This window comes from Nesoenas mayeri (genome assembly GCF_963082525.1).
Source record: "Nesoenas mayeri genome assembly, chromosome: 2".
Lineage (NCBI taxonomy): Eukaryota > Metazoa > Chordata > Aves > Columbiformes > Columbidae > Nesoenas > Nesoenas mayeri.
The window spans coordinates 64829462-64854409 of NC_137543.1; the positions used below are offsets into that span (position 1 = coordinate 64829462).

The following is a 24948-nucleotide window of genomic DNA, read 5'->3' on the forward strand; positions in this document are numbered from 1 at the left end:
GGAAGAGGAGGAAATGGCACATGTGTTTTTACTCTTCTGCCTCTGAGAAACACTATCAAATAAAGCAGGAATATATCATCTCTCACAGCCTCCTCATAGGCAAGCTCAGAAGTGTGGCTGGACAAATGCACAGTGAGATGGATCATGAACTGGCTGGATGGCAAAGCTCAGAGGGTTGTGACCAACGGTGCAGAATCTGGTTGGAGGCCTGTAGTTAGTGGAGTTCCCCGGAGGTCAGTGTTAGGCCCAGTTCTGTTCAAGCTGTTCATGAACGACCTGGATGAACAGACTGAGTGCACCCTCAGCAGCTTTGCTGATGACACCAAACTGGGTGGAAGGGCTGACACAGCAGAAGGCTCCACTGCCATCCAGCGAGACCTGGACAAGCTGGAGGGCTGGGCAGAGAAGAACCTGAGGAAATTCAGCAAGGGCAAGTGAAGGGTCCTGAACCTAGGGAGGAATATCCTCAGGCACCAGCACATGTCAGGGTGGACCTGCTGGAAAGCAGCACTGCAGAGAAGGACTTGGGAGTTCTGGTCAACAACAGGTTGTCCATCAGTCAACAATGTGCCCTTGTGGCCAAGAAGGCCAATGGTACCTACGGTGCATTAAGAAGAGTGTGACCAGCAGATTAAGGGAAGTTATCCTGCCCCTCTACTCTGCCCTGGTGATGCTGCATCTGGAGTACTGTGTCCAGTTCTGGGCTCCTCAGTTTAAGAAGGACAAGGAATTACTGGAGGGAGTCCAGCAGTGGGCTACAAAGATGATTAGGGGCCTAGAACACCTTTCTTGTGAGGAGAGACAGAGGCTGAGTCTGTTCAGTCTAGAGAACAGAAGGCTCAGAGGGGATCTTGTCAATGTTTATAAACATCTCAAGGGTGGGTGTCAAGAGGATGGGACCAGACTCCTTTCAGTGGTGCCCAACGACAGGATGAGGGGCTACGGGCAGAGTGAAGCACAGGAGGTTCCATCTGAATGTAAGGAAAAACATCTTTATTTCTTTACTTTTACTTCTTTCCACAACACTGGAACAGGCTGCCCAGAGAGGTTGTGGAATCGCCTTCTCTGGAGACATTCAAGACTTGCCTGGACACATTCCTATGTGATCTGCTCTGGGTGAACCTGCTTTAGCAGGTGGGTTGGACTAGATGATCTCCAGAGGTCCCTTCCAACCAACATTCTGTGATTCTGTGATCCCAGGTTCCTGGAGTCTTCTAAAGATAACACTGCCCATGTTTTTATTAGAAAGTTTAATTAGTACAGAGATCCTAGTATTTCTGATGCAGTTTTGATCCTCACTTCAAGTTAGCAAACTACTTACCCACTTCTGCTAGTCACTTCTGAGAAGTAACTATTTTTTCTAATGGAAGACCTCAAAGCACTGCCTGAAAGCAAACATTATCCTCTGCCACATGGCACAAGGCTATGCAAGCATCCTTACACAAAACAAAATCCCTGGACAAAACCCGTTCCATTCACCCTCAATGTCAGACCTCTGCCAGACTTCATAGCCCTTTTCCAAACAGGAAATAAAACGGCACTCAATTTCAACCCATCTTCTGCTGACAGTGCTGCTGTTCAATAGCCACCTCACATACCAATGAAGCCCATTGGTTGTTCAGGAGATTTAGATAAAACTTTTATCAACATTTTACTCTTACCAATTAGTGCTGTTATTTTTTTGCTGCTAACTGGACAGAAGAAATGGGCCTATTGGTTTAGTGGCATTAGTTGCACAAGTTTATCATAATTTACACACCATTTTCTTGCAGAAGAGTTTAACAGTTTAACTGTGCACCATCTTAAAACTATAAGAAAAGGGGAAAAAACCCATATCTGTTGCATTTTAGTTTTTCACTTCTTTATTTTTTAATTCATTTAATGAAACAGAGGTCCACATTTCCAGAGTAAACTGCCTGAAGAGTACAGAAAATCTATTATTGAAGCATTATGATTTCTAATTAGCAGCACACCTGCAAGGCAGTCAACAAGAACAGCCGTCATTTTCACTCACTAAACTTTCCATTCACCTTTTCCTCCTGCTGGGAAATCCTAAAGGCACACAACTAAACTATCTTTCTCCTCTACCACAAAAATCATTTTATGTTTGGCAACCGGCTCTAGCCCTTGTCTAATCCAGACTGATGTGCTGAAGTTCCTACCTGAAGTCCTAGCCCCACAGGACTCTGCGGCCGACTTTCCGTCTCCAAGTACCATTTTCTTTATGCATGCCGCTAATCTGCTGGTGCTCTGAGCTTGGTATTAAACTCACGGACAACGGGAAGCAGATGGGTTTACAGCCTGCTGTAGGATGATACAAATTGAAAGCAATCCTGGGAGACAGCAAGGCTGGAGCTGACAGACATTATAAGAACCCCTGAAGTTTGGCTTTAGAACCATCAGTCAGGAACATCTCACTGTCGGCGTTGCCAGAAGCCCCATAATGAACCACAAAATTCAGAGCAGAGAGAGATAACAGTAAATAGAGAATGGTGGGGAAAAATAAAAAAAGAGAACATTATTCACCCTCTCAGTGACAGCAGTTCAACTCCTAATTGTCACCACTTGATTCCTGAACATTTTCACAATTTAGACTGCTGCCATCCCTGTTGATTAAGTAGAGTTTATATTAGCAATGTAAGCTATTTTCATTCTAAGACTACGACACACAACTATATTAGTTCAAACAGTAACAAATGATAATTTCTGAACTACATTTAAGTTCTCAGAGCAATTTTTGAATTGTTATCAGAAAAATCCTTTTCCTGTTGTTTTTCTCTCAAGAGCTGCATCTCCAATTTACTCAGGGAAATTTAAAACACTCGAAGCTACTGAAAATAGATTCAAGGATTGCAGTTACTAACTTCCAGGAGAACGGAGATAAAACTAAACTGAAATACAGATAATACATATTTAACAAGTAAACTTATTTCTTTAGCCTTGATAGACAGTTCAATTTTATAATGATTTAGGCAAACAGTGCTGTAACTGCACAGAGCTAGGTAGTGAGACCACTGTATTAAAAGAGGTAGCGTGATTTTTTTCCTCCATGAATCTTGTAATCTACTCCCATTTTAAGTGTCTGACAGGAATACCTGGTGTAGGTACATGTGTTATTAATATTGAAGAACTTTTTGCTAATGAAAACGCTAGAAACAAACAAAAAATCCCCAATTTATGACAATATATTTGAAATTCCAAATTATATTGTTTTGATACTCTAAATCAGGAAAAAAAACCCTCACAACAAATAGTTCCTACAAGTGAACTTAACAGATGAGAAAAGGAGATGTAAGATTGTCGTGTATGACTGGGAATGATTCACAGCCGCAGAGATACCTGTTTTTCTGAGGACCTTCAGTGCTGCGGTAACAGGCCATTGAGGTAAGTTAACCTATCAACAGCTTGTGAACTATTATCAGAACACATGAGATGTTCATTCAGAAAGTCCATTGCAGAAATGAAAATTAAACCTCATTATCACAATGTGCACTTCAGTGCATTGCCTTTTTTTCCATAAAGCTATTAATAGCAGAACCATACACCCAAAGACAATTTTAAAGCTTAAGCCTCTGGGCACAAACCTAAGGATCATTCTTTCATAGAAATGTTTAAGTAAGGGCTCAGAAAAATGATATGAGGCCTCTCTAAATTTTTTCCTCTTGGCCAGAGGGAAAAGACAATCTCAAGTCAGGGCCATAACACACTGGTTTCCTTGTCTTAAACATCCACGTAGAGGCAACACAGTACATATACCTACAAAAGACGTAAATAGGTGCCTGAATAACTGTAGTATTCATGAATAATGTTTAAAGTGCTTCACATCTTCAGAAATACGAATCTACTTCAAAGTGTGTTTCGCAGCTTTAAAGCTACTAAATCAGCTCCCCAGGAAACCACTGAAAACTCTCAATCTTTAGATATTTTACTTACCACACTTCTTAACTTTACACAAGAACATAGAACTCCTCAGAAAAACAAAAGGTATCATTTTTGCAGCTTTTTAGGAAAAAAACACAACCTCATGTTCTGGTAACTCTTATTTAAAAATATCTACCACCTGCTCTGATTATCTGGCAACACCACAAGGATTCACTTTCAAGAAGTAAAACATGTAGTGTACAAATGCAACCTCTGACATCATTAGTGCAAGTTAAGCGGTTGTTGCTGGATCTGAAAGCCAGCACCCTAAAATTTCTGAAGTTGTTAAAGCTGTGATCCAGCAATATGAAATAAAGGGTAGTTTGGTTTCGTCTTGTCAAAACTTTGATAAAGCTGGCAGAGCAGATTAGTTTGCTGCCTCTTCTCACTAAGTTAAGGAAAATGGCCTGTTCTCTATTTTGGCCACTGCTATTACACAAAAAATGCATTACCAAAAAAGTTCATTGTAGAGAGTTTAAACTTTGGAGAATGTGTATTCATAACTCCATTCCTTATCCCACAGATCACATGTAACCTTGACATACAAGTCATTTCTCAATAATTTCCTCTCTGTATTTTAAGTCAGAGCCATTTTTTCACCTAAAATATCTTGGAAATTATTTTGATGCATAGCAATAAAGTAGAAAGTGTGAGTCATTTCATATAAATAGCCTAGTCTAAATAGAAAGTTTATTAGGAACTGTGTTTTGAGAGCCACATGGATCATTAAACAAAAGCAACATACTATCCTGTTATTCATTGTCATCTTGTGCAGTCTTCTTGTGCCCTTTATACTTGACTTTACACAGAGGGCCACCATTAAATAAGAAATGAGAAAATTTTTATATATATTTAATATATGTATGGGTGTTTTGTTCATTTTGGACTAGCAATGAAAACTGATATTAAAATGAATCCAAAACTTCTATGATATTCTGTGGAAGGAATGGCCACAGAATTCGGAATCGCTCATTTGAAGCATTATCTTGGAGGAAGAAACCAAAAGGAGAGAGTGTTTTCACAAGAAACAGTATATCCTATGTCATGTGAATGTTTGCTACCTTGGAATAATCTGAAGGACTGAACATGTAAGGGGACAACTGAATATTCCACACTTGCTGCCTACACACATTCCACTCCTTTAAAAATAACACAACATTTCTATTTTGGTACATTTTAATACATAGAGATTATCGTTCAACAAGACAAAAATCAATTTATTTCAAGAAAAATGCTCAATTGCAATACCTACTTACTTTTAGCCACTTATCTTTTTTATTAACCATATCCTCTATTTGCAATACTGAATACCTTTTCAATCTTTTGCTCCAAAACATCAAGTTATCCATCTCTTTGTAGTATCAAGAAAGGCAGGAACTTTAAGCAAAAACAAGCCTGTTTGGTTTTACTTTTCAGGCTGGAACTTGTTTTAAAAGTAGGTATGAATTACCAAAAACAACTGCTCAAACGGAAAAATCTGGGCTATCATAAACACATATAAACTAGACCTCCAAGACAGAAACACCTAAGAAGCAATTTAGATAAAATAGAAAGTTCAGCCCTGGAGAAACCTGCATTTCACGTATTCTTATCAGAAGTAACAAAATCGTGTGGCTCCAGAGGTGCAGGATCCTCACTGCTTTCAACTATGCAGCTGTGGCAATGGGTTTAAAAAAGGCAGAAGTGACAAATAAAACACTTAAGTGAAAAATGCAGCTAGAGTCATTCTCCTCACCCAGTCTACCCAAAGGAAAGCAACACATTTAACTGCCATTCTCAAGACAAGCAGACAAACCAGCCTCTGATAACACCATTTCAGTTGTACCACTCATATTAGCACTGCTGCCTATTTGTACTTCCAAATAACAAAATCGGTTTGAGAGCACAGAAGCACAACCAGCTTGATTTGGCTCATCCTTATTTGATGCTGAATGCAATGATGATTAGCACGCTAAGCAATGAATAAATGATCCCAGCACACAGGAGAAAGTGTATGGATGACAATGAGCAATCTAAGTTAAATTCTTACCCTCTGCCAGATTTAGCACTGCATGGTAATGCTATGCCCTGCAATCTCAGCCAGAACTAACCCACACATGAATACACATGCAACCACCCCCATTTATTAACCTCAGATCAAGAGCTTTTAGCAATAATACTTTCAATATCACTAGGACTCTCATTGTGCTACAGGGTTTTTTCCTTCCTTCAGCATGACTGAGATGTCAGATTTCCTCACACTGCCTCCGAATATTTTTGCAGGAGGTTAAGTTGTTGTGCAACTATGAAAAGACAACTATGGTGCTTTGTGATATAGCTGTCCATAGCATACAAAGTGTTTGTCCATACATTAAAACTGTCTAACACATTCAAACAATTTGAGATTCAGTCCTGTGTTGCTGCTGCTCTTCCCTCTTTTTTTCTGAGGAACCAAAATGAGGAAGAAAACCTTAGAACTGTGAAATCATACTTTCTATAATACAATGGGGTTTTGTTGCTCAGCTTCCCTTAAGATCAGAACTCTGAACTTTAGAATAAATCCATTTAAAAGATAGTCTTATTTTATGTTAATTGAATTATTTTCTTTCATTCTTTCCAGGCAAATCTCTGATGCACATTCCAGAAACTTGAGTTCTACACATGCAAACTACTTATCATAGTATATTAAAGCTCACTGGCAATGCATTAGCTTGTCTCTAACAAATGCTCTGACTCAATTTTTAGATTAGCATTTATTATTTGCTACCTTAAAATTACAAGAGAAGATAAGGGATATTTCCAAATAAGCAGTAATAGAAATACTACTCCACAGTTGCATTCTAACTGACATGTTGGCATTAGAAAAATCTCCCAATTTAAATGAAGAAAAAAAAAAAAAAAACAACAATCAACCAAACAACATTTTACAATTAAGCTATTGACTATCTTCTACAGAAGAACACTGAATAAAGCAATGCTGCCTGGATTTGAAGAGAAAAGTTCACCTTTGGGACCACATCTGCCTGTAGCTTGAAGAATGAGTGGCTAATTTCAGACTGCATAAGAGCTATTTTATTTCTACCCTAAACAGCTGCTAAGGGCCTGCACATATGCAGTAAATTTATCCTGGATAACTGGACAGCAGAAGAGTAAATAATGGAGAGGACAGGACACATGCCACAGATATTTTATAATGCACAAAAGAACATGATACAGAGATACCCCACTGCTGGCTTACCGCCTCCAAGGATTATTAACCCTGTCAGCTTCAGGCTGACTCCCACAAAAATATTCAAGCAAGTATTCCAGACTAGTCCTAAAAATAATATTAACATATCCATATGGTGCAGTGCTGGAACTGGTAGCAAATGTCAGACACACTGGCTCTGCAATTAACCAGCTCCATAGTGTGAGCTTACTGTTTTCAACATAGAGGGCTGCTGCAACCAAAATCATGACCAAACTCCTCAGCAAGGTACCACAGCTATGCATTGGCTTATTTTAAAATAATGTTTAATAGCTATGTTGTACTAATTATATGTACATATTTGCACTGGTTTAGCAAATTCTGCTAGCCTATGTTGAGAGAAAAAAAATACTGAAAAAAAAGGCCTCTTCCACCTGCAATTTCATGTTCTTAACCAGTTTTATATGTCATTCGAAGGTAGTTCCCAAGAGGTCCACACACTCGCTGAGCTCAGTTCACTAATTAATGGATCATTAGTACGGAAGAACTCCTAACTGTTCACCCCCTGCACCACATACTGTCTTAATTACCTTTGTGAAGGGACCAATTTGTCCTTCAGTCATTCTGTCCAAAATCCCAAGTGAATAGACTCAACAGTGACAATAAAAAAAAAAGTAGTATTTTCATACACACACTTATGAAAATCCATAATTTTTACGACTGGCAAAAAACGTAAAGCCTAAGTGTTTCCAGTAAGATTTAAGAAAGGGGATTTCAATAAACTATAAGAGACACAAGTGATAGACAGTGACTAAAAGAACAAAAAGCTCTTCTTGGGATTACAAATGTGGATATATCATTGAAAAGTTTTCCCTTTGTGAAGCTTTTGAAGAAGTTAATTATATCATCACTTTATAATCACGACAACTATGGGAAACAACAAAACACTATCACAGCTGTTGTTTTCTTTTTTGAGACCATTGGAACAGGCATCTATTCCTTGCCTTTCAAAATACTTCCTTGCAGACTTCCTAATGAACAAGTTCTCTCCATGTTTACACCCAATTGCCACATGAATCCAGTTGGAGATGAAACATAAGCTTTACTGCCAGTTATCTTACAACAAAGATTACATTGCTTTTCTTCTCTCCACTCCTTTCCACAGATTAAAAAAACCAAACAAAACAAACAAAAAAACAACAACAAAACAAAACAAAAACAAACAAAAAACCTGACATCCTTACTGACTATTTTTTTTATGCATCTCAGTGAAACACACACTGGAATGAGGCAAGAATCACTGATGCCAAGCAAGACAGGAGACATGCTGGCTCCAAAAAGTATGCCAAGGAACCAGGTCATTTACTCTATTTCTAGAGCTCTACCTTCTGCTCAGGTTCCCGTTTCATGAGCACCATTTAGCATACAAAGTTTCAGTGATTAAAGAAATCAGTGCCATAGAATCAGAATGTCCTGAGTTGGAAGGGACCCACAAGGATCATTGAGCCCAACTCCTGTCCCTGCATATGACAACCCCACAGTTCACACCATGTGTCTGAGGGTGTTGTCCAGTCTCTTCTTGAATACTGTAGAGAACTCTCTCTACAGTATTGAATATATAAAGAAGTATCTTTTCTTTTACCATGAATGCAGCAAACCATCTACCTGAAATCTCCCTGTGGGTTAGCATATCCTTAATTTTGGTCCCAAAGTGAAGCAGCAGTGAGACTCTAGCACATAAAATGTGGTCATCTGCTTCTTCCAGGAAACAAACCATTGGGATCTTCAGTGTTTCAATTTATTGCTACTGCTGATGCAACTTCCAGATACAGCTCATCAATGACTGAGTCTCACAATAATTCCCATCTGTAATGTACTACAATACTTATTTTTAATAGAAAAATGTACCTCACAGAACTCTGAAAAAAAGTGACAACTGAAGACACTCAGGTCTTAACAATTCAGTCCACTCATAGAACATGGCTCTGAAAGCCAAAAGGGCCTATAAGAGCCTGTTGATCTTCAAGTACAACCTCTTCAAAGCACAGAAACAATGTACTCCACTGTACAGAAAGAAGGTATGACAGAAGAACTCCACGGATACACAGAATTTCTGGATGAGTTTTAAAAAAATTGAGTACACAGAAGGTAGAGATTAGAAAATAAATACTCAGTAGGAGTAGAGAAACATTGCTTGAGCAATGTTAAGTATAACACAGGTTTCCACAGGTATGCCAGCAGCAAAAGGAAGACGAAGGAAATTGTAGGCCTGCTGCTCAACTATCGGGGACATAGTGACAAAGGACATGGAAAAGGTTTAGGTACTCAGTGTCCTCTTTGACTTTCTATTGATGAGGTCTGAGCCTAGTAGTAGAGTATCAAGGAAGAGCAGCATTACTCACATAGCAGAAGACTGAGTCAGAAAGCTCTTAAGCAAGTTGGACATACACAGAGCCACAGAACCAGAGAAAATGCATTTTCCTCAGGTCCCCAGGAGGATTATGGAGACAAATTTTCTCTCCAGAAGCCACATCCATCCAGCATGGATTTAGAATATATAAATCAATCTGTTTTCTGTAGTGAGGTGATTAGCTCTGTAAATGAGAAGAGTATTTGATATTGTTTGCCTTGACTTTAGCAAGCTTCTAACACAGCATCTCAAATTGAATATCCTTAGTCCTGAATGAGTGATATATGAAAGATGAACTAAGTTCATAACAAAATAAGATATATGAATGGAATAAGTGAACTATAAAAGGACACAGCAGCTGGACTGCTGGGCTCAAAGGGCTGTAACCAAATGTATCACGTCCAGCTAGTCTCCAATGAAGATTCTCCAGATCAATATTGGGTGTAAGGTTTGTCTTTACTAATGACCAGGATGATGGAATAGAGTCTCCCCTCAGCAAATTTCCTGAGGTTACTGAACTGGGGGAAGGGGCTTATATGCCAGAAAGGAAACCTGCTCTTCAGAGAGACCTCAACTGGCTGAGAAATGGCCTGACACAAACCCTATGAGTTCAACAAAGGCAAAGTCCTGAATCTCGGGTAGAGTAACCCCATATGGGCTGGGAGACAACTAGATAGAAAACAGAATTGCAGACAAGATCTTGGGGTGCAAGTGGAACAGGAATCAGCAGCGTGCCACCTGCAGCAAAGACAACTGCAAACTGGGCTGCATTACCAAAAGTGTAGCCAGCAGACCAAGGGAAGTGATTCTTCCGTTTCATTTGGCACTTATGGGACCACACCTGAAGGATTCTGCCCAGCTTTGCAATTGACTGTACAAGACAGACATTACCATAAGGGAACGAAGTCCAGCAGATGACTACCAAGTTAAACAGTGGCTAGAGAACAAGGTATGCAAGGAAAGGCTGAGAAATTGGCATTTTTCAGTCTTAAGAAGATGAAGCTATTACCACTGTTACCAATGACCTAGTTGGAGGTTATGGAGAAGGCAGAGCCAGACTCTTCTCAAAGATACACAGTGATGGGACAAAAGGCAATGGACACAAGCTGCTGCTCCAAACAGATTTTTCAGATAGAACTTTCAACAAGGTTTTGATCAAACACTACAACAGGTGTCTAGAGAAGCTGTAGAGCCTCAGTCCTTGGAGATAATCAAATCTCAGCTGGGAAAAACCATGAATAACCCCATCCAAGTTAGTCTTACACTTAGCAGGGAGTAAGGCCAGATGACCTTTAGAGGTCCCTTCTCATTTAAATGATCAAACTTTCAGTGGCAATCAGAAACCAGAACTCTACAATTTGACCATAGCAGGTAAATACACTGAGCCTCAAAATACTGTTCATCAAAGCTTTCTTGCTAAAGCCAAACTAATGGAGATCAAGAAAAAAGGGGGAGAGAAGAAACCAAATACATTTGGTACTGTTAAATCAGATGAACAGGAGATTTACTGTGTTTATTAGAAACCTCATGCTGCATATACAATTAGTTGGAAAGCCAGTTATCTGCTGAAGGTATCCAAAGAGCACCTGCATTTAGATAAGTATGTATGGTGTTCTGTCCTCACTGTTTTCACTGTTTCAGTCAGTACATGGTTTAAGATAAAACCACAGCACTTTGCATTTTGCTTAGTGCCACTGCAGCCAAGAAGATAACACTTATGTTCTGTCAGCTACACAAAGAGCAGATCTTGTGGATCACTACCAGATTAAAGAAATGCATATGTGCATGCATGTGAAGGAATTCTAAGGTTTGGTTCATTCCTCGAAGAGGTTGCAAGTACTACGTGCTTATGAGGAGGGCGCAGTATTGGAACTTTGCATGTTTTAACGGCATGAACGTCTCTTAGCTGTAAAGGATGCATTATCAGGACGCCAGTTTCTTAGTAAGAACACACATGAAAAAAGGAAAAATTATGGAACTCTCTTTGCAGTGTGTCTTGTCACTTTTTGTAAGGCACTTTTTGTTGTTATCAGAGCATAATTTAATGTGGACAGGATCCTACAGCTGGTTTGGATAAATACAGCATCCTGAACTGGCAGCGAAAAAAAAAATATTCTGAATTTTGAGTATAGAAACAGCTTTACAGAATAACCCTTAACAGTGTAAAATTACATACCTGACAGCCAGTAAATTAAAATCATTAAAGTTAATAAAACTTTAAAAATCTCAGAGTTATGAATGTTTAAAAAAAATTAGATTATATGAGCAGTTGACAATAACTGTTTTGAAAAAGAAAATTACCTATTTCTACCAATGGTTAGCATGCTTCTGATAAATGAAGAGACATAAGGGAGGAAAGATGTGCAAATGCAAAAATTTCAGAAAGAAATTTGGTATCACTTCCTTTCCTAATTTTCTCTACAATGCACCAGCCCTCCTCTACTTCTCAAGGGAGTTTTCTCCAGTTTAGTTTTGTAAGGAAACGTTGCTTAGGCTCTGCACCAACACCCTATATTGCTTCTGCTTACATTCCTAAATATTCCTCCTCTAGATCACTGAGAACTCAGTCTCAAACAATGGGGGGGAGGGGGGAAAGATATTGCTAATGCATCCAAACCCACTCCACTATTTCCATTATTGAAGCACCTATTACTTAAAAATGTTTATAGACTCTCCTGAAGAGCTTTTGAAGAAGCTCTGGTACAAAATTTAAAGCGTATTTGTATACTTGCTTTTCACGTGAGACAACTCCCTCTCTGCAAGCAAACAAAATATCTAGAAAGTATACAAAAGTAAGGCTTATAAAAGAGCCTGCAAGGTGAATGGTCCTCCTGAATAGCAGCATATAATCCTTAAGTCTTTCAAAAGAAATAGGTTTGATTGAAACACAGGGGTTAACTGTTAGGCATGTATAAGAACAACCAGAGGTAATTCTCCTTTCCCAAGAAAGCAGCATGAGGACCAGTCTCTTGCCTAAAAAAGCTGTCCTGCCAAAAAAACCCAAAGCAGATTACGGAGAACAGTAAGATATTTAAAAAAAAAAAAGAGAGGAATGTGTAACCACAGAGCTTTTCAGCTGCCAGCAACAGGATCTCAGATGGCCTACTGTCAATAACTCATTCATACATTTTCCAACCTTGTCCAAGTGTTTTGTTTGAATAATCAGTTCAGTTTCTCCTGTCCTCTCTTCTGAGCACTCCAAACAGGAAACCTGCCATCACATGGCATAGCAAGAAGAATGCAATTCTTCACAGCAAGAGTCTAAGCTTCCCCTCCTCCTCCCTGCCACCAGCCTAGGAAAAGTTCCTCAGTTAAATTTTCACTGTTTAGAGGACATGAAAGATGATGGACAAGGCAGAACTCCTATGCTACCCTTGGAGGGAACACCTTTCACTGTATAAGGCCCAGTGGCCTAAAATCTGCCTGTAACTATGACTTCGACTAATGTTAAAATTCAGAATATTACATTTTGAGCAGGATTCTCAATTATAAAATTTGTTTGTTAATACAAACACAGAGATGCAAATGCATAGAAATACATTCTGTACATCATAAAATGTACAGAGTCCAACTTCTCTTTGGGCAACTTACTACAGTATTAAGTTAAAAGACAATTTTATTTCATTTTACTTTCACTATTTGGGTACCTGGTATCATATTAACGAGACACAAGAGGCTGTGGCAGTCAAACAAGAAACAAGTATCACAATACAGTATTTTTTCCAGTTAAAAGTTTAATATGAAAATCAAAAGTTCATTGACTAGTGCCTCTTCTAAGTTACTGCTCCTAATAGCTGCAATTGCATTGCTATGTAAGTAGCATTCTAAAAGCTTCACTAAAAATATAAAACATTATAATGTAAAACCAACTGTAACACTAAATATTTTCTGCCAATGATAAACTGCATCAACTTATAGAGTAGAGCATACATAGCGGGGCTACTGAATCATAAATGGAACATACACTAGACTTCCATAATAACCCCAAGTGAAGAGAAGCCACAGCTTATTAGAAAACTAGGTAAACTTTAAGACCGAGAAAACACTCCAACATTTCACATTCTCAGAATATGAGAGGGCAAATACGCTCTTCCAAAGGTGTTGCCAAATATGTTAAGAAGTAGGTGTTCTCAGTTTGTTCACACCACCTTTCCAAACGAGCTACAAAGAAAAGGTATAGTAGTGGTGCTTTGAAATCTAATAAACCTCCAGAGATTGAAGTACAAAAAGTGATAAATCCTTTTGCAGTTGTTCAAGGGAAAGAAAAAAAAAAAAAAAGAAGAAAAAAAAACCATAGAGAACTTCCCCTTTCATTTCCCTCACTATCAGTTGGTGGTTTCCTCTAGTCACATCTATTCCTCAGGGACACCATGCATAAGCCTTCCAGTGAAGTATTGAGCAACATGACAAATGTCTTTCATACATATGCAGAAGATGCATGTGCCTTGTTCTAGAATTTTCTTTACAGGAAAAGTATACTCATCTTCAGGTAGAAGCGAACCTACAGAACGATTGGTTAGAGCAAAGTGAAAGAACCACACCTTGCCTTCAAGGAGAATGTGATGAGCCACTGTCCCATCAGCATGTATTTCACAGTCTGGGATTCATCTTAAACATCTGTCCTACCCACTATTAAGCAATATACCAACGTGGCAGAAACATCTTAATCTATGAGCACAGGGAGCCACACAACATTCCCACCCATCTCTTTATTCCAGTCTTGCAATCAGCTGTACATGATCCTCCACAGCCTGTGCTCGGCTCCAGCACTGCAGAGGCAGAGACATGCCAGCCTGTACCTCCTCTGTCCTCTCTCCAGCTCGAATTTGTCTCCCAGCAGCCCAGTACAACATGAGCAAAGGAGACTGAAAAGTTGGAAGGGAAAAGGGTTGTGCTGGGACTGGTAGCTATCCCTGTAAAGCCCTGCCCTGCAATCCCCATCCTAGCAACCCAGCCTTCAGTGAGACCAGGGAGAATAATAACAGAGCAAGACCCAAAGCCCACCAAAATTTTAGTGATCTCCTACTGTCAAACTTCTTAGACAAAAGGACTTCTTTTGACATTGACATAATATATTTTCTTCCCTTTGTAGCATTTTAATTCCCCATCTAGAAAAGAAATACGCTTATCCAAAAGTCTGGAAATTTAAATAATGTTTAACTTCATTGCTATTCCTAAGCAAGACCAGCTTAGTAAGCTGGTTTTGGAGCTATATATCATTGTATTCTGTTTTAGGAACCACTGATGTAATGCTAATAAGCTCACCTATCCACAAGATATGTCAACTGCCATGCTCAGAGAGGCTCTGCTAGATGGCACATCCTTTGGATGCAGAGCACTCTGCCAAGCCTTACCAACCAAGACCACAGTTAATGCTGTTGGTCTTAGGTATTCATGGCTGCTGCTAACAAGAAAAACAAAGTTACCAGAACTTTAAGCACTCTACCTGATTCTTTGAATGCTGCAACAAAAAAAAAAAAAGACACCATGCTTTGTAAAAGACTTTTTCAGCTATTTTAAAGTAAAAGGATCCCTCCCACTCCCAGTCTGCTCAGAACAACTTTTCCAAAATTCTCAACAAAGCTACTAAAAGCAATGATTCATTGGCTTGATCAAAGCATGTAATTAGATGCCTTACAACACAGGGCCACATCCAATATGATGCTGAAGAATTACACAGATAACATTATATATAATTACACCTTTTTAAAAACAACTCTGATCTGTAGTCTTCTTGAGGTTTTATGGATACAATTCTTTTTAATCACATCAGAAATGGGTTTAAATGACCCATACACAAAGAAACAACAACTAAACATGAGGAAATTTCAGATCTTAGCCATTTCCTATTTTTAGCTGGCAAACATAAATCTAACTGATGCATATTAAATTTGCATTGATCAACTGTACCATGAAGATAAATGCTTTTATTAACTCATGTCCACTTTTTCAAACTTGTACTTGTCCATTTCAATGGCATTTAAAAACAGTACACACTCCTTGCTTTTGCTTATTTTAGTCTGTACTTAAAACAGTGGTGAAAACCAACCTAGTGCAGAAGCAGAATTGTTTTAATGCACAGATGTGTCTGGAAGATACTGGGTTCTTCACTTTAGTCTCTCATATACTGGATGTTTCAAAGAGATAGACCCCATTTGAAATCACTGTATCTCTGAAATTTCGTCCATCTTTTTGAAGCACCCTATAGTGATCCCGTCAATCATGTATATTTACTAACCCTGAAACTACAGCAAGTTTATAATAATTTAACCAGAGTTTATCCAGGTAGAAACGCCCATTTCAAAGGAATCATGAGTACTTCTTCTCTTAATTAAGTACCTGTCATCACATTTCTAATTCATCCATTAATTCGTAGCCATTTACTATGTACTTCCCTTTGGACTCCCAAAGCGCTATCTACCTTTACCTCCAGTTAGTCCTTCATTTTCTGGCCAATTTTATTATCCCAAATGTTTTAAATAGATGGATGAAACACATTAGTATCTTAAGCCCAACTCCTAATAAACTTATCCACACAAGTTGCCTTTAGCTCTGCAAGCTATTTGTGTTATAAAAGGCCCAGAATCTGGTTGTGGAAAAGTAAGAATCACCACATCAGCCTGTTTAAAAATACAGATCAAGTATAACAGAGACAACTTATCACCACAAAATACATGCATCAGTGATTGTGTGTGTGTGTGTGTGTGTGTGTGCAAAGGCAGAGGGTGGCTTAGGTCATTCATGTAATACCAGCCTGAAGAAAAAAAACAATGCTGTAATCTGACAGCGAAAGATAAATGTGACCACGCTGCAAGACGACTCGGGAACTCTTCCAAGCCCGGGCCACTGAGCTGTGGGAAGGGGTCCCCCCACCGCAGCCGTGCTCACGGATGGGGCGTTCGTGCACGGGAACCCGTTCCCCTCAGTTTAAGGGCAGCAACACCGAACCACGGGCGACAAGCGGGCCCCGCAGAGGCTCCATCGAGGCACTTTCCTCCCGGCCGCCGCGGCTCCCGCTACCGCCCCAGGGGTTGCGCGCCCACCCGCGGGTCCGCTCCCTCCCCGGCTCCTGAAGGGGGCAGGCGCCACGCCAGCCTTCTCTGCGGAGGAGCCGGCACCAGGCCCCACCGCCCGCCAGGCCAATGCTCCGAGCCCGCGGCGGCCCCCGAGCCTCGGTGGCGAGCCCAGGCCCGGCCCCGCCCCGCCGCCGGCCCGTTCCGGGTCCGCAGCCTATCAGCCTCGGCCACAACACCGCACTTCGCCAACCGGGGCCGCTCCCGCAGCAGCCGCTCGCCTCGCTCCCTCCCTCCCCTCCCCCGCCGAGCAGGTGCCGGTGGAATGGCCCCGGCCGTGCGAGGCTCGGTACTGCGGCGGGGCCGGGAGCCACCACCCGCCTCCAGGCACGTCCCCGGCGCGCACACGCGGGGCGAGCAGGAAAGCAGGAGCAGCCCGGAGGAAAGAGCCCCGAGGCCCGCCGGCCACCCCCACGCCGCCCGGCGCGGTGCCCCCCACCGGCGGGGCCGCAGCGGGGAAGGGAAGGGCTGCGGGCAGCCGGCCGCTCACCAGAAGGACGAGGAGGCAGCCAGGGTCAGGCAGCAGCGGGAAGATGGCGGGTCTCATGGTAGATGGGGCGCCCGGGAGGGGAGGAACGCGGCTCCCGCTCTCGGCGGCGGCTCCTCACTTCCCCCGTCGCCAGGAAACACCCGGGCAAGTTCCAGCGCGGGGCCCCCGCGCTCCCCGCCTCCACCGCTCACTTCCGGGTCCCCGCGCTGCGCGGGGCACGCCGGGAAGTGTAGTTCCGACCGGCGGGGGAGGTGGAGGGAGGCAATGAGGCGATCCCAGAAGGCAGCGGGGCTGCTCGAGCAGGGGCCGCGCCCGGCCCGTGAGGGGTTGTGCCGGGTGGCGGCGCAATGAGGCGGCGGGTGGGGTCGAGGTGAGTTACGGGGCGCAGCTGCGGCGCCGGGGCGGGGAAGGGAAGGAGGGAGGGAGAGAGGCAGGCAGGCGGTGGCGGCGGGAGGCGCCTGTGGCCGCCCGGCCAAGGCAGGGTTAACCTTTCCCGCAGTGCTGGCGGGGCTGCCCCGTGGCGCCGCAGCCCCTTGATCGGATGCCGGGGCTCGTTGTGTGTCCCAGCGACCCCTCAGCCCGGGCGGGCCCTCGGTGGCGGGCGGCTGCCCCGTTGTTGAGGCGGGGGGTCGAGCGGACTCCGCGGTGCCCCGGCGGGTTGGGCAGCCCCGGCGGTCCCCGTGGAAAGTTTATCCACGTTCCGTGTGGTGTGTCCGGGTCCCGCCTCGCCCCTTCAGGCGCCGGGAGCAGGCAAATGGCTTTGGGTGGTGTTGGGGTGCTGTGGGCCTTGGGGTCATCACTTCCTCGGAGTTGGGGAAGTAACTTGGGATGCCGGGGAACGTTTTGTGTGAGGAGGCAGAGGATCTGGTGTGAGGTGGGGAAATTTTAGCTTGATAATAGGACTGAACTGGAATGTCATCGTTCATTTTTATTCCTTGACGCTTCAATAGATTTGTGTTTTTTCTAACTTCCTCAGTTCTGAATGCTGGAAAGGAAGAGTACCTAAAATGCAGTACTTCATACTCTTCCAGTAAAGCTTTGGACCTTACAGTGTATACATGCTTTGAGACATTGCAGAGCTGCCTCAAAAAGATCACAAAGAGCTGCACTTCGTGTTCTTTGAGTTTCTAGTATGTACCCAAGCGTAAAGAGTGAAACGGGGCATAACGCCATTTAGAAGAAAACTATTTACATCAGCTTTTTGCAAGGCAAGCACAATTTGGCTTCAAAGAAAGCCTGACAGGCTCAGACTATGTGTGACCCTGTAAAAGTCATTTGACCTATCAGTTTCATGAGCTGAAAACAATAATATATATACAAATCATGTATTTTTTTTATAGTCTGAAACTGGAACTTAACTTTTATAAAATCTGCTATGCCTGCCTTAAGAGCCTGGGCTTCTCAATCTGTAGAATGAATGTCTTCTAAATACGTTCACATTTGAAAAATACTTTGATATCTTTTCATAGCAGCTCATTCTTTGCTTTGAAACTTTATCAGTAGAATTTGATAGAGTGGTCTCATTTAAATTTTAACAATCTCATGTTTTGCTAAATAGGAAACTGATGATTATCTGTGTAATCCAAAGTAGACTTACCACAGTTTGGTGTGAAATTTCTCATACTTTGAAGAGCCCTTGGTGTCCATATGACTGTCCTTTCATTTCATTTCAGGTGACTCGACAAGGCTAATCTTTTTATACCTGTTAGCTTAAAGAAGTAAAAGTGAATTATTTACTTAATTCCAGTAATAAAAAGTGTATTATAGATAATGTCAATTACCTTTTTTTTTTTTTTTTTAATAGGAAGATCTTGTAGTTATTTCTTGGGTTTTATTGTTGTTTTTCATCCCTTACAAATGAATGTCTCATTTTTTGTTAGTGAGGATCTTTATCAAGCAAGTCCTCTAAATACCAATTCATCTGTTTGACATATACATGAGAGAAATATCTGAGGAAAGTTACATATTTTCCTTTTTTAATTCCTTTTAATATTTCAGAATTTCTCTGATACAGAATTAGCTCTTTCAATGGAGTTGAGATACTGTACTGAGAATTACTGTAGAGATAATTGGTTGCTTCTCTCACCTCTGATTACAGACACTTTATGCAGATGAGGCTTTTGTTTTAATCTGAAAATTATGAACCCTTTCATTATTAATTCTATATATAGTCAGTTTTATATGATTGTTGATGTAATTGGGATGCTTCTGATGCTTACTAAGTTCTCCAGTATTTGTTGAATTTTACACTGCTGCCCCTGGATGTTTTATATTGTAGTTTATTTGTTTCTAGAAGGGTAAAATATAAAGAAAATGGATGTCAGTGATAACTTTGGGGATTAAAACTAGTATCTCAAAATTCCAACAAGTGTAAAATTCCAATGGTGCATATAGGTCCACTTAATAATGTAGTAGGAAGTGCTGATGTTTTCTTTGTATCCAGAGGAAGCTTTTCAGGACAAGGTGGAGGCAAGTTAAAGATAAGCTGTACTCCTGTATGCCAAGTCCATGTTAAACTGTAGCACATGATCCATCACTGCAGCCTTTTCCTTTCTCTTTCTTTCCTCTTTGGATTGCAGTTGGGTGATGTAGTTTCCTTCATATTGCAGGCAAATGTATATAGCTGTAGGAATAACCAAGAAGAAAATAAGTAAATGGTTAAGTAGGAGGAGGCACTGTGACTACTTGTAACTAACACTCAGTTTCATGTTGTCCCTTTTAATTTCTTCAGATTTGCCTGAATCAGAAATGCCTTATCTGCTTTTATGCAGTATAATGTAGAGAAGGTAACAGAAAGCATAAACCATACTGCCAGATTGGGAGGAAAGGCTTAGTTTTGAATGAAACATAACTATTGTGTCCTAAAAAGTCAAAAAAGCAGTTTTGTTGGAGGAGCAGAGGATACTTGGGAAGCAGAGAATGGAGCAAGTATTTTGAAAGATATGGGTTTTCTTTATCCTCTTTAAAAGGAAATAGTGATTGTAGCTAGCACTGGGAGCGTTTGAAAGGCTGTTATGTTAAAATTTGTTTTATGTCTTAAAGTATATTTGGGCTTGTTTGGGCATGCCTAAGCTCTGTCCACCCTGCATTGTCACTTATGCATCTGTACTTACTTTGGCTTTCTTAAGCACCAAGTCAAGGTTTTCTGTAATTTGTTGTGGTGCCTTATGGCACTGTTAGCCTGTCTTCTGTGGTTCTGAAAGTCGAAATGTTATTAACCTCCTGTCACGTTAGACTCTTCCAACTCCTTTCTGTTCTCTGCTCCTAAAAGTCAACAAAACCGTGAGTCCATTAATGACACAATTCTCATTATGGGAAGGATCACCTACTTGTGTGGTAAAACAAGTGTGTTTAAAATAAAGTTTGCCTTTTCTGAAGTGTAGAGAGGTTCACCAAACTCAGTGACGATGGAAGCATTCATGACTTCCAACATCATCATTGTTGTGTTATTCTGAGGTTCACAGAAGAAGAGGAAAGCAATAGCATAGGATCGTGTTGTTCCATAGGTTTCAGACTGGCAATGGCTCCAGAAAAAATACTTTCATAAAGTTATGTTTGTAGCTTCTCCTCACACTTCTGCACCAGTGTTCTCAACAGAGTGCACCAGTGCTGTTGTAGAAGCAAGTAACTATTGCACTCTAATAACCTGTCCCTTCAGACAGGTACAAATGCCATGCGTGCTTCATGTTGGCAAGTTGATTGTTGGGTAAGTGGCTAGGGTGATTTCTGAAATAATTTTGTAGGGGTTCCTGAAACACAGGTTGAGTTTGGGGAAATTGCTTGCTTTATTAGAGTGTGGTGAGCCGCTGCATGTTTCCTTAATGCACTTTTTCTAAGCAGTGATAAAGTTAAGCAATACCATACTTACTATTGGTTCTGAAGTGACTGGCAGACAGCAAAGGGAGATCTGTGAACACAAGCAAGGAAGCGTTGCAATAGTGAGGAGTTCTAGTATGTGTCTTCAAGAAAACCAGCATCTCATACCTTTCTGGTCACACCATTACTAGTTTTTGTTGGGGAGAAAGGTTGGAAGATAAGGTGTTATATGCCTTAGGACATGGTGAACCCACTTGCGTGGCTCATTAGAACTCAACCAAACAGACTTCAGGAAGGGAAAGTGCAGTGATACGGTGAGTTGTTGAAAGAAGCACCACAGCATGCCCTTGGCTGTCTGAGGACAAGATGGAGAAGCAGCAGTTTAGACACTAAATGTAGGAGTAGTTAAATTTGTACAGTCCTAAAATTACATTTGGCCCTTTGAAGGCAACCGTGAGGCTGATGTGGCCCCCGGTGAAAATTAGTTTGACATCCCTGGACCAGTGTGCTAAAAGCTTTGTCTGCAATTGTCGTGTGGCATACTTCAGACAATGTCTAAGTTATACTTGAGTGTTTTCATGTAGAGTGGATGCATTATGTTAGTGTTGTTGAGCACGTTTGCACAATGGCATGGTTCTGTATTTGTGCTTATTACAGAGATGTGGTGCGAACTGATACTGTGATTGTCCGGGTGTTTTCTGAGTAACTGATTAGATTTGCCCTGAAGCTTCCTGTGTTCGTTTTCTGATTAGCTCTCCAAGGAAGTTTGGAGCTTGTGAAGAAAGGTCTGCAATTATACTAGAGTATGAAAATGTATTTGATTTTTTTTGTTTGTTTGTTTGCAGGTAAAGGCCTGTATCTTAATTACTTCATGCTTAATATCTCTGTAGAAATTTTAACGCTGTTTTACATAGAAGTAAAGGTTTCTCTGGTATTTTAGTAACATTTCCCCCCTTAATAAGAACAGATGCTGTATAGCGATATGCCAAATTTATAGAACAAATAAATTTATGATGAAAATAACAATTGAAACAAAGTATCTTCCTCTTGCTGTTTTCCAAGTGTACTGTGATGTAAATGTGGGACATGGAAAAAAAAAAAAAGGAGTATATTTAAATTAACATGGAACAGAAGATGAAGTGAAAAATTCCCAAGAATTCAATAGACAGCCTCAGTGATACCTCCTCTTTTTGCTGGTGTGTACAATTATTGCTTGCACATCTCAGTTTGTTTTCTGTTCCGAATGTGAAGTGTGGTACGAATCGAAAGTGGAAGTTCAAGTGTTTGATAGTTTTGGAGAAAGTCAACAAGTTTTCAAGTTTGCAGACCCTTCTTCATTTTCAAAATGATGTGTGGCATCTGCCATTGCCCAGTTCTAGACAGGATTTAGAGCTAGACTTTTGGTCTCATTCATTGTGGCTTCTCATACACACACATTTTCCCATTTCTGTTCAGGTTTAAAGAGTATTTACCATCTAGAAAGCTGACCTGATTATTTCAGTTATGTCAGCTGGTGAAACAAAATACACTAGTTCTACTTACAAGCCTTGACCTGCATATGTCCATAAGCCATCATGGTAGAATACCACCATATCTCCAGTACTGGAGGAATATATCAACTTGATACTTGATAACAAACTTCATTCGTTACTGAATTGAAGCACGTATGCCAACACTCTGAAGAAATCTCTTGGATTTTTAGATAAACACTGTCCTATTTGCAGACCTTTGCAAAGCTTATTGACTGAAATTTATGTTGAGGGCAATGAAACTACAATATATGTATGTATATATCTCCTTAATGTAGGCTTTTTCTGGTTGAATCTTGGATAGAGGTAGATTAAATCCACAAAATAAGAAATGTGTTTGTTCTTTTTTGTTTTTAACAGAAGAGTTTATTCTCTTTAGCATTGTTTTGAGTCATCTTAATGACTCTTTATAAAATTCATTATCTTTTATTGTTTTGTTTTTTTCTAGAACTGAATTCCTACAAAAAATGTTGGTGGTGCAGATCTGACTTATAATAATACCTTGAAAGAGTATGAGTATTTCAGCAAACTGCCTCTTCAGTGGTTCCTTGTTAGCATCTGAAGTGCATGCTGCTGCTGTTAATGGAGATAAGAGTACCCTCCAAAAGCTAATAGCAGGTAAATGTTTTCTTTGTAGATGCATTTTGTTTACTTCAGAACTGAAGATTTTTGGTTTTGATTTACTACTCTGATCTTTAAGATACATTTTAATTTCTTAGCTATATGTATTTCTAGAATAAATGTAGTCCTGAAAATAGGACTCATTTTTCTTACTTTTTATTATCCGTTGCCTTTGATTGGTACTTCTGTGTGAGATATATAGAAAATTGGTAAGTCATACAACCAGAGGAGTTATTCGGATCTTCTTTTTCATGGAATTTGAAATTATGGAGAAGTGCTTTGGGCTGAAATATTTTGGCCCCAAATACTCATTTTTGTATAACTGCTTTTGTGGGAAATTTTATAAACTTGTTTTTACACATCATTTATTTATAACTAATGAAGTCTTGTCATAGTGTAGTATTTGGGGATTAAATGACCTGTCCTCTATTTGTTCCTTTGATTCTGATTTTACGTGGGAGATAAAACTGCGAAATCCTTGCAGTCTTTGCTATAACAGCAAAATTTTTCTTCTCTGCTTTGTCGTGTTTTGACAGGATATGACACAAACCTTACTTTTGCCAGGACAGGACCAAAAAAAAGTATTGCCTAGCAGAAGAAGAATGCATCAGAGTAGTATTTTTAGCTGTTTACCAGACACTGTTGAAAGTATAACTTGATGCCAGAAGTAAGCTGAGCAGTTGGTGTTATTCACTGAACTTCGTGGCTGCACTTAGCAGCAGCATCTAATTCAGGACGATACTTCAGCATTATGTGTGTGTATACTGGATGGCTTAACAATGTTCTCTTAACACAGCCAAGCTTTGCAACTCGATTATGTGGCTAGTGGTATACACAGTAACATAAAGTCTGACTTTCTCCTTCTTTTAGGAAGGGCTTTTTACTCTTGGATTCATTATTACTTTCCTCTTTGAGTTTTCCCTGTTAAGTTAGTAACATATGAGGTGCACAGTGGCTGGTTAAACAGTCCCTTAGAGCAGCCCCTCTAACCTGTTTGGTGATTTGTTCTTTTTTCCACCTGTAGTTTCATGGAGCATGTGTGACTGTATACAAGCATACACATTGTATTAGCATATAACTCCTGAGTATCGACGCATGTATAATCTGCCACCCAATAGCCTGCAATTTTAAAGGAACAGGCGTTTGAAATAATACAGTGTGTTCTAGATACTGTGTGCCTTTTGATATCCTGTACCAATAGGAGGCATAAATAGGCAGAATCAAAGATAAGTAGAAAACTTACAGAAAGGAGGACTTTGGAACGAAGTGTGGTGTTTTATTAACTATCACTGATGATTAATTAGACTTAATATGAGCCAGCAGTGTGCCCCAGTGGCCAACAAGGCCAACAGCATCCTGGCTTGTATCAGGAATAGTGTGGCCAACAGGCAGGACTAGGGAAGTGATCGTCCCCCTGTACTCAGCACTGGGGAGGCCCCACCTCTAATCCTGTGTTCAGTTTTGGGCCCCTCACTGCAAGAAAGACATTGAGGTGCTGGAGAGAGTGCAGAGAAGGGCAACGAAGCTGGTGAGGGGTCTGGAGCACAAGTCTGATGAGGAACAGCTGAGGGAACTGGGGCTGTTTAGCCTGGAGAAAAGGAGGCTGAGGGGAGACCTCATTGCTGTCTGCAACTACCTGAAAGGAGATTGTAGTATGGAGGGGGTTGGTCTCTTCTCCCAGGTAACAAGTGATAAAAAAAGAAGAAATGGCCTCAAGTTGTGCCAGAGGAGGTTTAGATTGAGTATTAGGAAAAAATTCTTCACGGAAAGGGTTGTCAGGCATTGGAACAGGCTGCCCCGGGAAGTGGTTGAGTCACCATCCCTTGAGGTGTTTAAAAGATGTGTAGATGAGGTTCTTAGGGACGTGGCTTAGAAGTGGACTTTGCAGTGTTAGATTAATGGTTGGACTTGATGATCTTGAG

At 40.8% G+C, this 24948-nt stretch overlaps 2 protein-coding genes across 3 annotated transcripts in view; one reads left to right on the forward strand and one right to left on the reverse strand.

The window, feature by feature from the left end:
• ERP44 (endoplasmic reticulum protein 44) overlaps positions 1-17250 on the reverse strand; it is a 52996-nt gene extending 35746 nt beyond the window's left edge. The window contains exon 1 of one of the 2 annotated variants that reach the window (XM_080339822.1): positions 17061-17250. In XM_080339822.1, coding sequence (XP_080195948.1) covers positions 17061-17117 — 57 coding nt within the window. In that variant the 5' untranslated portion in view covers positions 17118-17250. The remainder of the gene's footprint in view (positions 1-17060) is intronic. The other variant, XM_080339823.1, reaches the window with a different exon arrangement.
• A 5449-nt stretch (positions 17251-22699) lies between these two features.
• Positions 22700-24948, forward strand: part of INVS (inversin) — a gene marked incomplete at its 3' end in the record, with an annotated part of 86092 nt that continues 83843 nt past the window's right edge. Inside the window, exon 1 of the mRNA XM_080364279.1 lies at positions 22700-23023. Coding sequence (XP_080220405.1) covers positions 22918-23023 — 106 coding nt within the window. The 5' untranslated portion in view covers positions 22700-22917. The remainder of the gene's footprint in view (positions 23024-24948) is intronic.